The sequence below is a fragment of the Ranitomeya imitator genome, chromosome 5, assembly GCF_032444005.1.
Source record: "Ranitomeya imitator isolate aRanImi1 chromosome 5, aRanImi1.pri, whole genome shotgun sequence".
In the NCBI taxonomy this organism is placed as follows: Eukaryota; Metazoa; Chordata; class Amphibia; order Anura; family Dendrobatidae; genus Ranitomeya; species Ranitomeya imitator.
Window position 1 is genome coordinate 126,362,033 of NC_091286.1, and position 17,394 is coordinate 126,379,426.

At 40.1% G+C, this 17,394-nt stretch overlaps 1 protein-coding gene across 3 annotated transcripts in view; it reads right to left on the reverse strand.

Moving 5' to 3' along the window:
• Window positions 1–1,193: 1,193 nt before the first annotated feature.
• TTC13 (tetratricopeptide repeat domain 13) overlaps window positions 1,194–17,394 on the reverse strand; it is a 135,333-nt gene continuing 119,132 nt past the window's right edge. The window contains exons 21-23 of one of the 3 annotated variants that reach the window (XM_069769128.1): window positions 9,705–9,783; window positions 9,270–9,349; window positions 1,194–5,277 (exon numbers count right to left, since the gene is read on the reverse strand). In XM_069769128.1, coding sequence (XP_069625229.1) covers window positions 5,163–5,277; window positions 9,270–9,349; window positions 9,705–9,783 — 274 coding nt within the window. In that variant the 3' untranslated portion in view covers window positions 1,194–5,162. Of the gene's footprint in view, window positions 5,278–8,775; window positions 8,926–9,269; window positions 9,350–9,704; window positions 9,784–10,876; window positions 11,963–17,394 lie in introns of those variants that run through there. The other 2 variants (XM_069769130.1, XM_069769131.1) reach the window with 2 other exon arrangements.

The following is a 17,394-nucleotide window of genomic DNA, read 5'->3' on the forward strand; positions in this document are numbered from 1 at the left end:
TTAAAAATAAAGAATAAAAAACATGGATATACTCACCCTCGGACGGGCCCTGGATCACAGCGCTGCTAGCGTCTCCCTCTGTTCCTTAGAATGCGGTGAGTGACCGCGATGTCACTGAAGGTCCTTCACTCACCGCATTCTAAGGAACAGAGGGAGACGCTAGCAGCGCTGTGATCCAGGGCCCGTCCGAGGGTGAGTATATCCATGTTTTTTATTTTTATTCTTTATTTTTAACATGAATATGGATGCCAAGGCCTGAAGGAGAGTCTCCTCCCTCCAGACCCTGGGAACCACATGCCGAAATGCAGGATCGCTCCCTGCACACGCTGTATAAGACGACCCCCGACTTTTGGGACAATTTTTAGGGGTCAAAAAGTCGTCTTATACGCCGGGAAATATGGTAAATATATTACAGATTCCTAGATTCTAGGATAAAACATTGATCAAGATGGAAGGATTTTTTTTCTTTAATATGGGGAAATTAGCAGCTGCATAATAGTTTAGCCTTCCTCTTGACTTATAATCCTGACATGTTATGTTGAACTCAATGGACCTGTATCTGTCTTAAATCTCAACAACTAATGAAAGCATTGATCATTTGCATAATTTTTTTTTATCTTGTGATATTTGGTGCCATTTTCTGTGCCAAAATCTTAAAAATGGAGCATGTACGGTATGTTGATTAATTCAGCACAAAATTAAAGATATCATTTTTTTGCTGTTTTAGACATTTTGCTCTTTAGAGCAAAACGTTGCATGATTCTTTAAAATGTTGCAAATGTATTATTTTCCTGTGCAAAAAAAAAATACAATTATACAAATTTTACATTCCAGCTGGGTACAGAAGTAAAATAATTTCGCAACATTTCAAAACAGTTGTAAATGTTGAATTAGGCTAAAACATTTGGATCAGGAAAACCCTGCAACCACATTGCAAAAAACAAACAAGTAAAATTAACTTAAAAAAAGGTGCAAACAAAAGTTATGAATAGAACCAATTCACTACAGAAGAAAGACGCAAGACAATGATGAATCCGGGACGTTCGTCTTCAGTGCTTGGATCGCCAGACCAGCTGTTTTTGAGTACGGACAATAGAATTCTGTTCTTCCAGCTCTATGCCCCAAGCACACATCATAAAACTGGGGATAAAATATTGTAATGTCTATGTACCGACACAAAGTGACACACTAGATTTATTGAGGTAAAACATCAACCTTTATTTCTTTATTCTTTTGACATCAGTTGAAACTTCCATCAAATTATTGTGCTTTCAAATACTCAGCTGCAATATTCTCCATACTAAAATTCAAGTATATTCACCATGTAGGAGGTATGTCTCATGGCCATACCATTTCCTTTTTATCCATAGAAATCAAATTTTTTTTTGTTCGTTTTACAGTAATGATAGCTGCCGTCTTCTAAAACAAACATACAAAATAAAATCTGTAACTGCTTCAAATTATTTCATTGATTTAAGAGGCAAATAAAAACATGAAGTACACAGATTTAAAAAAAAAAAAAAAAAAATGTTAGTTACTTTCATGCAGATGAGCATGTGGCTGCACCGCGACCTGGAGCATGGTGCCAAGCAGATCAGTGCATTTTTTGTTCGATGGTTAACAATTGTTTGGTTTTGCAGCTGAACCGCAATTGTAGCTGTACAAAAATATGGCGATCTACATGTTGGCATGGTTACAGGCGTTACAGTGTGATAACACTGGCTTGCTCTTTGGGATAACTTGGTTTAAAAATCTGCTGTTCTATAGTTTTATTATAAATAATATTTTTCACAATTGATGTAGCTAGAGGTTAAAACATATTAAACCAAAAATACCTATCAACTAGAGTTGAGCGAATTTGATCGGGTCCTGGCTTATTCGGCAAACTATAGCGCTTGCCGAATAAGCTGCAGAGGGAACCTGGATACATGGAGCTCGCTGGCTGATCAGCTGTCCAGAGCCACATGTTTCAAGGCTGTGTCACTGTCACAGCACATGTTAGGAAACCCCAACACACAGGCTCTTCATGCATGTGCTGTGACAGCCGCGAAACAGGCAGTGCGGTGCCAGACAGCTGATCAGCCAGCACGCTCCATGTATCCGGGTTCCCTCTGCAGCTTATTCGGCAAGCGCTACAGCCTGCCGAATAAGCCGAAACCAGATCAAATTCACTCAACTCTACTATTGACAGAAAGTCATTGATGTTACACAAAGATAATCAGTTGTACGGTAGATATTTTATCAAAAAGGGTTATTAGTTGGGCAACCAATTTCCATATGTTGATACTGGAGGAAATGAGTTGTTCACAGTCTCAGCACTATCAAAAATATAATTTAACCTACTGAGGTGTTCCATTGTGAGTTGGCCAGGACTTAAAGGGAATCTGTTAGCAGGACACACCCCAAAAATATTTATATGCACATGGAGAGAAGTCCAGCAATAACTTTACATGGCCAGTCAATTCCAACATTACTGTGAAATCAGCATTTGAACTGAAATGTAAAAGAGGCTAGGGGGTCATGGTAGACCTGAAGCTTCTGTTGCTCCAGCTCTATTCCTCGCCGAGCGCCAGCAGGAGGAGGACGTGCTATTTGAGTAGTAGAGCTGGAGCGACATAGGCTACAGATCTACAATAGATCAGTTCTCAGTACTGGAGGTATGGACTGGACAAGTAAAGATATTGCTGGACTCGCCCTTGAGCACTACATGCGTACATAAATAGCTTGGGGTATAAAATCCTGCTGACTGATGGCTAAGAAAATCTTATATATAATTGCCTAGAATACTACTTCCTGCAATTTGTGCCAACTTCCGTGGCTTTGTCCGGAGCTAATGTCCGGAGCTAATGTCCGGAGCTAATGTCCGGAGATAAGTGACGTCAACAGTGTCCAGTGTCTGATTGGTTGCCGCCTGTTGCGAGCGACCAATCAGAAACGTGCCGTACTGTGACACACTCCGCCCGCCATTTTGGTGTGATTTTTGAATTTTTACCTCACAGCAAGTTTCTACTGCGTGGAGGCGGGCCCAGTGACGTTGCTCTTCAAGCTCCTGCCGAATTTCAAGTATATATGGATTCTAGACTCCCGATTCTTTAGAATCGGGCTGCCATCTAGTAAATAAATAAATACATTTGGCAAAGTACTGGGACAGCTTAATCATCAGCCAGACTCAGCCAAATGAAAGTGTTATCCAAATTAAACAACCTTGCTAAACACATCCTGCTCATAGGTTTAACCAGTTGGAATACAATTGCTCTATAGAAAGAATGCCAAGGTTTGCTACATTCTAGAATAGAGGCAGGGTCTCGTGGCCATAAAAATTACCCTAAAATTTAGTGGGACTTACAACAAGGAGTAATTTCTTGCAAAGGTGCCCAGGCAACACAGGAAATATGGAAAATTTGTCCAAACTGGTTGAAGAAAAATATGGAGCAGTTGCTCATGCCAGTAACCAGTTACTCTGCTACCAACTACAAAAGGACTTCTCAATTTCTGTAATGTGAATTTCAAAACAAAGACTATAGCAGAAAAATCTGCATCAAATCGAGCACATTGTCAATTTCCTTTGTGGATTTTTTTCTGCAGCGTGTGGATAAGATTTTGTAAAATGTGGGCTGAAAATGTGTGCAAGTTTTATAAAAATAGGAGATTGAAACTAACTCCTTCACTTTACAAATAGTTTCCCTTGCTGTGTTAATTCAGCACTTAGCCCTTGCGATTACTCTGTCAATAGCAAAGACAAATCTTTTAAATATGTATTCCAATTATGAAAACCCAAACCCAACGTTTGTTACTGCTTATATTTAACCTGTACCAACCTTCTAATACATTTGACTCTTAAAAGATTGAAAAATTTAAAAACTAAGGGCTTGCTCACACTGCCGTATAACCAGTGATGTAACTAGAGTCTGATGGGCCGGACCCCAATGCAAAGTTTGGACCTGCCCCCTTCAACCCATCTGCATGTTGGTCAGATGTATGGGCCCTTGTAGCATTCTAAATCCTATAATGATAATTAAGTAGCCCCCCTCTCCAATTATGTAGTAATGTCCCCCATTTTAAGCTCCTTCCTGGTATTTATGTTCCCCATCCTGGTATATAGTCATCCCCCATTCTGATAGATTATGTATACCAGAACAGGGGATTATATATACCCATGTACTGCAGCACATAGACTTGGCGGGTGTTTGCGCCGAAATACACTACACTACTTCAACGCACATCCAGTTGAAGTCGCGCTGGTATTAGCGGTCCCCCCACAAGGGCACAGATGCAATCTCTGCAACCACGATAGTTACACCCCTATATATAACATGGCCGAGCACTATCTGTTTTTGTATTGGATAGCACTCGGCCCAATCTTGTACCGTGATATGATCATTTTCTCATCCGGTTTGGCAAGTCATCCGAGTGCAGTCAAATGTACGCCAACAGAGACAATGGAGAACTTAATTTCTCAGTCTTCTCCACACGTGTGCTGCAATTCTCTCATGTGAAGGAATCAGATCACAGTAAGAGGACACTAGGCTCGATTATGCTAAGGACACTGCTCAAACTCTGTCAGAGTTTGAGCAGAGTGACATTAGCATAATTGAGCCGATTCTCTCGTATGAGTGAGTGAGGGAAACCTAAAGGGGTTGTCTTTTTAATATGTATTATGGCAGCGTACGTACGGTCAATTAGCCCCATTCACTTGAATTTGATAGTGTTGCAAACCTATATTTAATGTCAACCAGTGGTGGCACTATCCCAAAAAAATAAATTTCCCTATTGATCTGTGGAAATATTTTTCCAATGTAACGCTTTTTGCTTATCTGCCATACAAACACTAATGATTTCCTTTGTGTAACCTAGAAAAACAAATGCCATATAAAAGAAAATGAAGTACATAGCCAGAAATGAATCAACTTCGATCAAATATGCAAACACAATCCTGACATGTGAGGGCTAGAAGCTTTTCTTGATTTCACATTTTGGTTTGGTCTCTTAACGGCTCTGGACATAATTATATCTTTTCAAGTTTTTTTGAAAATGTATTAAAAAAAAAAAAAATACCAAAAGTGGTAAAGAACCTAGTTTGTTCACAATTGCACTTTTTCAGGAAATAAAAATCCAAAATAATTTAATTGGCAAAAAGGTCCCCTTCATAAATCTAAAACCAGTCATGATTTCTTTACGCAGCGATGAGAAGAGTCAGTGTTCAAGACTTCAATCATTGCTCTCAGTGTAGGAAATGATTCCGATACAGATGGAAGGCTCTTGTACGAAGCAGGCAAGCTGGGGAACAAAACATCATTGTCATACTGCATTAGCCTTGTATTGAGCAAGCCAGAAATCGCATTAATGATCAGATAATTTTTTATAAATTTTTGACTCTACGTTTCAGCAGTTCTAACGTTTGAATCTTTAATTTGCTGCAACCGTATGGGGCCCTACTATAATCAGTATCAAATGTGTGTGTATACATTCACCAAGTTATTACAGTCATTAGAGACCTAATGTGTTTTGTTTTTTTTACAGATTGAAAGTTATTTTTTGCAAACTTTAATGAAAGCCCTACTCCAAAAATAAGCCCTTGTTACAGTCAGAGTCGGTGTTAGAGAGAGGCAAACTGGGCAATTTTTCAAGACCCTCACTCTTAGGGGCTCCCAGTGTTTCTATTCTGAGGTTCAAGGAGCTTGAGGAAGTTTGGTGACATTATGGTCATGTGAACAAGTCAAAGGTCTCTTAACTGCAGGATTCTATATATAGTGTAAGATGGCTGCCGACTAGGTCCTTGAGGTGAGATATGCATCATCGTGGTTGGTAGTCTCCATGATATGAACCCGAAAAAGGAAGACACAGCATGTATAGTGCTGAGAGAGTTAATAGGGTCCAGGGCCTCGTGGCCTGATCCTGCAGATATCAGCAAGTCTAGCTGTATCAGTGTGGAATGTGCAAGGTGAAAAGACCTTGTGTGTGTGGCTCAGTGTCTGCTGGAGGATGAGTGAAGGTCTGACGTTTAACTGGGTGAGTTCATTCTATATGAGGACTGTTTATTTTCAGTTTTGGTACCGTTAAACCTTTTGTACCCAGAAGAGGCTGTTTTTATTTGTCAAACTGGACGGTTCACGGACAGGTAATAAAATAAACGTTTGTTTTGAACCAACAAATCAGACCCCTGTGTGTGCACCCGCGTCTACATGACAGCTGATCTCTTACATTATATATATATATATATATATATATATATATATATATATATATATATATATATATATATATATATATATATATATATATATATATATATATATATACACACACACACGTATATGTGTAGTGAGTGTGTATTTACACGTGCGCGTATGTGTGTGTATATATATATATATATATATATATATATATATATATATATATATATATATATATATATATACATATATATACACACACACATATACATATACACACACACACACATACACCGTATATACCCGAGTATAAGCCGACCACCCTAATACACACACCGTATATACCCGAGTATAAGCCGACCACCCCAATTTTTCCACAAGAAACAGGGAAAACTTAATGACTCGAGTATAAGCCTAGGGCGGAAAATGCAGCAGCTACCGGTAAATTTCAAAAGTAAAAATAGATACCAATAAAAGTAAAATTAATTGAGACATCAGTAGGTTAAGTGTTTTTGAGTATCCATATTGAATCAGGAGCCCCATATAATGCTCCATAAAGTTTGATGGGCCCTATTAGATGCTCCATATTAAAATATGCCCCATATAATCCTGCATAAAGGGTAATAAGGACCCCATAAGATGCTCCATAGAGATATTTGCCCTATATAGTGCTGCACAAACGTTATGGCCCCATAAGATGCTCCATACAGACACTTGCCCCATATAATGCTGCACAAACGTTATGGCCCCATAAAATGCTCCATACAGACACTTGCCCCATATAATGCTGCACAAACGTTATGGCCCCATAAGATCATCCATACAGTCACTTGCCCCATATAGTGCTGCACAAGCGTTATGGCCCCATAAGATGCTCCATACAGTCACTTGCCCCATATAATGCTGGACAAGCGTTATGGCCCCATGATGCTCCGTACAGTCACTTGCCTCTTATAGTGCTGCAAAAACGTTATGGCCCCATAAGATGCTCCGTACAGTCACTTGCCCCATTATAGTGCTGCACAAGCGTTATGGCCCCATAAGATGCTCCGTACAGTCACTTGCCCCATTATAGTGCTGCAAAGTGTTATGGCCCCATAAGATGCTCTGTACAGTCACTTGCCCCATTATAGTGCTGCACAAGTGTTATGGCCCCATAAGATGCTCCGTACAGTGACTTGCCCCTTATAGTGCTGCACAAGTGTTATGGCCCCATAAGATGCTCCGTACAGTCACTTGCCCCATATGCTTTTGCTGCGATAAAAAAAAAAAAAAAAAAAAAATCACATACTCACCTCTCTTCGCTCAGGACCCCCGGCACTTTCAATATTTACCTGCTCCTCTTGCGGCTCCGTCTTCAGCACTGACGTTCAGCAGAGGGCACGCACTGACTACGTCACCGTGCCCTCTGACCTGAGCATCACAGCCAGAGGACGATGAAAACGGAGCAGCACCGGAACGAGGAGCGGTAAATATCGTGCAGCGCTGCGCTCCCCTCCCCGTATACTCACCTACTGCTGGCGCTGTGCAGTCCCTGCTTCTTCCAGCTCTGCATCTTCTTCCTGTATTGAGCGGTCACAGTTACCGCTCATTACAGTAATGAATATGCAGCTTCACCTCTATGGGATGTGGAGCCGCATATTCATTACTGTAATGAGCGGTACCATGTGACCGCTCAGAACAAGAAGAATCTGCAGCGCTGGAAGAAGCAGGGACCTGCAGGGACCGTGCCGGGAGTAGATAAGTACAATTAGACAGCCCCCGCTCCCCCTCACCTGCCGACCCCCGGGTATGACTCGAGAATAAGCCGAGAGGGGGACTTTCAGTCCCCAAAAAATGGGCTGAAAATCTCGGCTCATCAATTGTAAGATTCCTAATTTATTAAGTGGTGTGCGCCTTAAATGAATTGCGTACGTTTTACTCCAGTGGCCTCATTCATTAAGACTGGCCTGTACAACGCCAGTCTTAATGCATCAGGGACATTGTTCTCGTTAGCACATTGCCCGCTATAAACAGGAGATGTGCTCCTGACAACATGATAGGTTTAGGGACAGAATGATCTATGAGTGATCATTCTAACCCAATCGTTCTTCCTCAGCGTGTGTAAAGAGTAGATTATTGTACAAGGAAAAAGGAAATGGGAGGTCAAGAAATTCATGATAGGATTCAGGGTTTGGAGTGTTATGTTGATGTTCCAGAAAGTGATGACATGATTATATTTGAATACATGTTGATTATTGGTTATGGAGAAGAAAAAAAAAAAAGACATCCCCTGAAAATAAATCCCATCCCATCTTTTAGTTGCGGGCAGAAGACAGTGGACAGGTAATAATGTATTAATATGTAAGCATTCTGCTAGCACTTGAGACGGTTTTAAAATGTCAAGTATGACTTCTTGTATGCCATAGTTAGCATTAAAATGGTTGCACAGAAGTCTTATTCAATCGGGAGTTGGCTACTGCCTTCTGCTCATGATGAGCATACTTGGGTTTTCTGGCCTGTTTCAAAAAAATGGACAGTGGCAAGCCATAGGGATAACAGGATATACAGTGTGTCCGTAAAGTCACGGTGCACTTTTGACCAGTCACTGGAAGGCAACAAAAAAAACGATAGAAATGTGAAATCTGTTTTAAATAAAAGAAAATCTCCCCCAGTTTCATACCTATTCAGTGCAGTTCGATGTGGGCTCCATTTGTTGCCCTACACACATCCAAACGATAGTGAAGTACTTGCCACACACGGGTAAGGACGTCTGGTGTAACAGAGTGAATAAAGTCTGTGATTCACACCAGAAATCAGAAAATGTAGCTCACTGCTACAACACTGTCATTCAAACATGCCCTGCCAAACTAGATGACAGGACGCCCCAACCACCAGTCTACTGCATCCAATCAGAGCCTGCAGTGGTCAGTTGACTAGTGTGATGACATGGCTAGCGGTCTGGTGGAAAGGATAGTAGCGCCGGAGAATCTGAAAGATTACCAATTTTTTGTTTTTTTACACAAGCCACAAATGATCTTTATAGGAAATATGAAAACTATAGGAAAGAAAAACTTACTTTGCATAAGGCTTTTTTTATTTTAATTTTTCAATTACCTTCTTAGATTCATCCAACTTTTGGAGGTTTTGCTGAATGCTGCAGATCCTGGTGCTGTCATAGCTTCAAAATCCACCAGCTGAAAAACAAATTATTGTAAATAATTAATTAGCACCCGACTTAAATGGTCAAAGTACAAAACTAAATGATGGCGTCTAAAAATATAGAAGCTCTCCTTGTGCAGCAAAAAAAGAGAGGGAAGAAGTATAGACTCATACTATGTATTGAAATGGATATAACAGGCTTAAAATATGCAATATGGTAAATGACAATATTTCTGTAAACAAATCAACTGCCATATCTGTTACAGTCACAAACTTATGATTTATAGTAATTTTACACTTTGTGTAGGATCTAGAGATCTAAAATTAAGAGAAATATGAGCACAGAAATTGACAAAAATAACTTTGTAATTTTAGAGAAAACAGATGTACCTTTCCTTTAGGAATCTTTTCTGAAACCTCTTTACCACTCGCCATTAATGCGCCCATAATTACAGAATAAGCAACCACACTGAAAAGCAGGAAAAAAAACAAAAAATTTAAACAGTGATTGGGGAAAAAAAAAAATACATTTAATCTTCTTCTATGTATCTCTCAAATTATTGTCACTACACCCATTGCCAAAAATAGACGGGTACAAAATTTGGGTTTCACAAAATTTGCTGCTCAATCCCTTCATCCTCCCAGCCGGTTTTCACCTTCCACACCAGGCAAATGTATTCAATTTTGACCAGTGTCACTTTAGGATGTAATAACTCTGGAATGCTTCAACATATCCCAGTAATTCTGAGGCATAGATCAGAGACTGTTTTTTTCATGACATGCCGTACTTCATGTTAGTGATACATTTTGGTTGATATGATTTGCTTTCATTTATGAAAATATTGAAAATTTGACAAAATTGGAAAATTTAGCAATTTTCAAACTTAATTTTTATGCCTGTAAACAAGATCGCTATATCCCACAAAATACAGTATTTTACAGACTACAAGATTCATCGGGCCGCAAGATGCACCCCAAACTTTGGAGGGGAAAATAGGAAACTATGGTGATGGGTCTTACAGTCAGATTTTACGGTAACTTACCAGGGGAAGTGGCTGTGATGGAGCGGAGGCCAGCGGCGGTGTCTCTAGAAATCTCAATCTGTGCATGTACCACATCCAGCATCCATGTTCCTGAAGTCCACCGCAGGGAAATCGCCAACATCTAATGAAAGCCCAGGGCCCCCAACCTAGTGCTGCCGGGACACCCCCTCCTCCCAGCCTGGGAACCACAGCAATTCCCAGAATTTTCTAGCCTCCTGCAGCAGCAAGCCTGCCTTCTGGGTCCCCGATTCACCACAACCAACTGCAAGGTAACTTACCTTCGGATTACATAAGACGCATGCCCATTTTTCTCCCAAATTTGGGGGGAAAAAAGTGTTTTTTTATAATCCAAAAAATACGGTTGTTAACCCTCCGTCACATACAATATTTGGACTAACGAGTTCACATACAATGTGCCTGTCAGGCGCCTGCTGGAAAAATACCTACAATATCTAATGTTTGTAATTTCAGTGCTCTAAAAGTGATCAGTGACCTTCATAGGGATGTAATAAAAGAGACTACACATAATCAGTTGCAAAAAAAACATTTACTTAACATAAAACTAATAACTATGAAATACAAACTTTTCAAAACTCCCGCCAAATAGTCCCCAGTTCGACTCTCTCAAAAAAATGTACAAAGAAAATTTTTGAACACAAACTTAATTTTAAGGTACCTTAAGTACTGTTAAAAACATATTCAATCAGAAGTAGATGCTGAGGTTTCCCCAGAAAAGTCACACTTGCAGAGCAAATAGCAAGAATTACACACCATTTTTGCATGTGTCAGGCAAATTGCTTTATGACATTTGAGACATTCATAATTTGAAAGCCTTCTGGTTCCGCTTTCCGTTTGGCAGGTGGTGCATCTCCTTCTTTTGTGAGGTGGTGCAGATGGTGACTTTTCACCATCATCTTCTGGGCGGAACCTTTTGAGCTGAACTTGAAGGCGAGAGGGGATACCGATTGTTTTCACGCTTCTCCTGCGTAGCTCTCCAAGTACTAGTTCATGGGCCAATTTTTTCAGATACAATCGTCTACGGAGTGGTTCAAGCTTGTTTTCAAGATAAATTACTTGTGAATTTATACCACCCAAATTCAACATAGCAAAAAATATGACCATTGGCCAGCGTTTGATGTTTCTGCTGACGTTGAAAGTGGAGCACATCTGATCTGCTGTATCCACACCCCCTTTGGTGGCATTGTAAAATGTAATTATCTCCGTTTTTTTTTCTGCCCCAGTCCCAGGATCGATGGCAGCATCATCATGAAGTGTTGATAGAAGAAGTACGATTTTTTTGGCATGTGGTACATAGGAAACTAAAGCCTTTCCATTATGGAATGCAAACATACTGCTGTACTGTTGTCTCTCTTTCACACTTACAAACTGTGGCGGCAATTCCCTTTTGTTTTTTCTTACAGTTCCCACATATGACAGCTTCTGAATTTTCAGATAATCAATCAGATCACAACTTGTAAACCACTTTCCTCTCCTAAATCCTCATTCAGTGTGAGGTCTCTATCATCTAACAGCATGTTTGTTACTTCCTCAACATCAAGTTGTTTGGATAAATTGTACATTTTCCTCTCCATTTCAGCAGATAATCTGAAGCAAGAGAAGGAATATGTTAGGGAACTACTGTATATGCCTGAGCAACACACTTTCTTTTATAAAATCTCCCTTATTTCTATGAAATATCCTCACATTTTGTGCTATACATTCATAAAACAAGCTAAATAAACTATTGTGATGAATAAAAACATAAAATACCAACCTTAAGGTACCGTCACACATAGCGACGCTGCAGCGATACCGACAACGATCCGGATCGCTGCAGCGTCGCTGTTTGGTCGCTGGAGAGCTGTCACACAGACAGCTCTCCAGCGACCAACGATCCCGAGGTCCCCGGTAACAAGGGTAAACATCGGGTAACTAAGCGCAGGGCCGCGCTTAGTAACCCGATGTTTACCCTGGTTACCATCCTAAAAAGTAAAAAAACAAACGCTACATACTTACCTACCGCTGTCTGTCCTCGGCGCTCTGCTTCTCTGGTCTGGCTGTGAGCGCCGGGCAGCCAGAAAGCAGAGCGGTGACGTCACCGCTCTGCTTTCCGGCTGACCGACGCTCACAGCCAGAGCAGGAGGAGTGCAGAGCACAGCGCTGGAGGACAGACGGCTGTAGGTAAGTATGTACTGTTTGTTTTTTTACTTTTAGGATGGTAACCAGGGTAAACATCGGGTTACTAAGCGCGGCCCTGCGCTTAGTTACCCGATGTTTACCCTGGTTACCAGCAAAGACATCGCTGAATCGGTGTCACACACGCCGATTCAGCGATGTCTACGGGGAGTCCAGCGACAAAATAAAGTTCTGGACTTTCTTCCCCGACCAGCGACAACACAGCAGGGGCCTGATCGCTGCTGCCTGTCACACTGGACGATATCGCTAGCGAGGACGCTGCAACGTCACGGATCGCTAGCGATATCGTCTAGTGTGACGGTACCTTAACTGAATGTGACGTATTCACATACAATGAGCCTGAGAGATCTGTGCAGCTATATCCTCTCCCCTGAAGCTCTGAAATCCAACTGTGATATCAGGTTTCACAGACCTTCAAGAGACAGGAGACTACCTGGAGGGAGGGGGTTTCCTCACAATCTGGTGAGGAAGGAGAAATGAAAGTAAAAGAGAAGCGCCTGTCAGATCAGTTGTATGTGACGGAGGGTTAATAAATAATTAATAATGAATGGGACTAGTTTCTCCATACAGGAGGTGTCGTGAAGCTGTCATCACCAACAAAGGCTTTTGTATGAAGTATTAAATACATTTCAGTAAGTGTGTTCAATACTTTTCTCTTTGTCATTTCTCATTATTACACATCATTTATGGAAATCTATAGTTTGAGTTCTTTGCCTGTGTATATTGGATGGGTTGTTATGGACATCTGGTGAGAATTTCAGGTCAATAGCACCTTTAGCAATATACAGCTATGGCAAAAATTAAGGGACCACTGCAAAATGTTCAGTTTGCCTGATTTTTCTCTTGATAGGTATATTTTTGAGTAAAATGTAAATTGTTCTTTTATTCTATAAACTTCTGACAGCAATACATTTTGTATTTTTTTTCTGAAAAGGAGAAATGGTCAAAATTAAAAAAGCAAACGGTACTTTGGGACCTTAAATAATGCAAAGAAAACAAGTTCATAATCATTTAGAAACAACAATACTAATGTTTTAGCTCAGGAAGAGTTCAGAAATCAATATTTTGTGGAATAACCATGATTTGTAATCACAGCTTTCATGCGTCTTGGCATGCTTTCCACCAGTCTTTCACACTGCTTCTGGCGCAAAAATGTAAGCAGTTCTTCTTTGCTTGATGGCTTGTGACTATCCATCATCCTCTTGATTACATTCCAGAGGTTGTCAATGGGGTTCAGGTCTGGAGATTGGGCTGCCCATGACAGGGTTTTGATGTGGTCGTCTCTTAATTTTTGACAGAGCTGTATTTACATAGAAAATTGGTGACGTGTTTAATACTTGTTCCTGGGAATCCTCTATTCCTGAACAATTCAGCAATGTAAACAGGTTCCCAATCAAGTGATGAATTAGAAAAAAAGCTAGTTCATGAGCTTTTGGTTCTCTTACAAGATAAAGGTTATCGTCAGCACATTGACCTGTATAAACAGGACCTACTAATAATGGCAGTCTATGCGCATTACTAATAATGGCAGTCTACGTGCAGAGTATGATCTATTACTGATCTTTTTGTGCACATATTAAATGCAGTCTGTATAAAAAGGATATTATTCCCTTAACCCCCGCAACTTTTTACGGTTTCGCGTTTTCGTTTTTCGCTCCTCTTTTTCCCCCAGAGCCATAACTTTTCTAATTTTAATTTTCAGTCAATATGGCCATGTGAGGGCTTGTTTTTGCTGGGACGAGTTGTAATTTTGAAAGACACCATTGGTTTTTACCATGTCGTGTACTACAAAAAAAAGGGGAAAAAAATTCCAAGTGTGGTGAAATTGCAAAAAAAATTGCAATCCCACACTTGTTTTTTGTTTGGCTTTTTTACTAAGGTCACTAAATTCTAAAACTGATATGCCATTATGATTCTCCAGGTCATTATGAGTTCATAGACACCAAACATGTCCAAGTTCTTTTTTTATCTAAGTGGTGAAAAAAAATTAAAAACTTCGTAAAAAAAATTTGAGCCATTTTCCGATACCCGTAGCGTCTCCATTTTTTGTGATCTCGGGTTGGGTGAGGGCTTATTTTTAGCGTGCCAAACTGACGTTTTTAATGATACCCTTCTGGTGCATATACGATCTTTTGATTTTAACGAAATGTTGCGGCAGCCAAAAAAAATGTAATTTTGGCGTTTTGACTTTTTTCCCTCGCTGTGCCGTTTAGCGATCAGGTTAATCTTTTTTTTTTTATTGATAGATCGGGCGATTCTGAAAGCGGTGATACCAAATATGTGTATGTTTGATTTTATTTTTATTGTTTTATTTTGAATGGAGCGAAAGGGGGGTGATTCTAACTTTTATATTTTTTAAAAAAAAATTTTAGAAACTTTTTTTTTTTTTTTTTTTTTTAAACTTTTGGCATGCTTCAATAGTCTTCATAGGAGACTAGAAGCTGCCATAGCCCGTCTGGCGCTGCTACATAGAGGCGATGTTCAGATCGCCTCTATATAGCAGATTTACTGACTTGCTATGAGCGCCACCCAGAAGCGCAATTTAAATGCTGCTGTCAGAGTTTGACAGCGGCATTTAACTGGTTAATAACGGCGGGTGGATCGCGATTCCACCTGCGGATATTGCAGGCACATGTCAGCTATTCAAAACAGCTGACATGTTCCAAGAAAGATATTGGCTCACCGCCGAAGCCACATTTTGAGATCTATAATTTTTCCATATTTTGCTCCACAGAGTCATGTGAGGTCTTGTGTTTTGCGGGACGAGTTGATGTTTTTGTATTGGTAATATTTTCGGGCACGTGACATTTTTTGATCGCTTTTAATTCCGATTTTTGTGAGGCAGTATGACCAAAAAGCAGCTATTCATGAATCTCTTTTTTTTTTTTTGGAGGGGGGGGGCATTTATACCGTTCCGCGTTTGGTAGAATGGATAAAGCAGTTTTATTCTTCGCGTCAGTACGATTACAGCGATACCTCATTTATGTAATTTTTTTTATGTCTTGGCGCTTTTATACGATAAAAACTATTTTATAGAAAAAAAATTATTTTTGCATCGCTTTATTCTGAGGACTATAACTTTTTTATTTTTTCGCTGATGACGCTGTATAGCGGCTCCTTTTTTGCGGGACAAGATGACGTTTTCAGTGGTACCATGGTTATTTATATCTGTGTTTTTGATCGCGTGCTATTCCACTTTTTGCTCGGCGGTATGATAATAAAGCGTTGTTTTTTTCCTGTTTTTTTTTTTTTCTGCATTCACTGAAGGGGTTAACTAGGGAGACAGTTTTATAAGTGGGGTCGTTACGGACACGGCGATACTAAATATGCGTACTTTTATTTTTTTTTTATTATTATTTAGATAAAGAAATGTATTTATGGGAACAATATATATACAGTCATGGCCAAAAGTATTGACACCCCTGCAATTCTGTCAGATAATACTCATTTTCTTCCTGAAAATGATTGCAAACACAAATTATTTGGTATTATCTTCATTTAATTTGTCTTAAATGAAAAAACACAAAAAGAATTGTCCTAAAGCCAAATTGAATATAATTCCACACCAAACATAAAAAAGGGGGTGGACAAAAGTATTGGCACTGTTCGAAAAATCATGTGATGCTTCTCTAATTGGTGTAATTAACAGCACCTGTAACTTACCTGTGGCACCTGGTGTTGGCAATAACTAAATCACACTTGCAGCCAGTTGACATGGATTAAAGTTGACTCAACCTCTGTCCTGTGTCCTTGTGTGTACCACATTGAGCATGGAGAAAAGAAAGAAGATCAAAAAACTGTCTGAGGACTTGAGAAACCAAATTGTGAGGAAGCATGAGCAATCTCAATGCTACAAGTCCATCTCCAAACATAGTAACATAGTTAGTAAGGCCGAAAAAAGACATTTGTCCATCCAGTTCAGCCTATATTCCATCATAATAAATCCCCAGATCTACGTCCTTCTACAGAACCTAATAATTGTATGATACAATATTGTTCTGCTCCAGGAAGACATCCAGGCCTCTCTTGAACCCCTCGACTGAGTTCGCCATCACCACCTCCTCAGGCAAGCAATTCCAGATTCTCACTGCCCTAACAGTAAAGAATCCTCTTCTATGTTGGTGGAAAAACCTTCTCTCCTCCAGACGCAAAGAATGCCCCCTTGTGCCCGTCACCTTCCTTGGTATAAACAGATCCTCAGCGAGATATTTGTATTGTCCCCTTATATACTTATACATGGTTATTAGATCGCCCCTCAGTCGTCTTTTTTCTAGACTAAATAATCCTAATTTCGCTAATCTATCTGGGTATTGTAGTTCTCCCATCCCCTTTATTAATTTTGTTGCCCTCCTTTGTACTCTCTCTAGTTCCATTATATCCTTCCTGAGCACCGGTGCCCAAAACTGGACACAGTACTCCATGTGCGGTCTAACTAGGGATTTGTACAGAGGCAGTATAATGCTCTCATCATGTGTATCCAGACCTCTTTTAATGCACCCCATGATCCTGTTTGCCTTGGCAGCTGCTGCCTGGCACTGGCTGCTCCAGGTAAGTTTATCATTAACTAGGATCCCCAAGTCCTTCTCCCTGTCAGATTTACCCAGTGGTTTCCCGTTCAGTGTGTAATGGTGATATTGATTCCCTCTTCCCATGTGTATAACCTTACATTTATCATTGTTAAACCTCATCTGCCACCTTTCAGCCCAAGTTTCCAACTTATCCAGACCTGAATGTTCCTGTGTCTACCGTGCGCAGTGTCATCAAGAAGTTTAAAGCCAATGGCACTGTGTGCTAACCTCCCTAGATGTGGACGGAAAAGAAAAATTGACAAGAGATTTCAA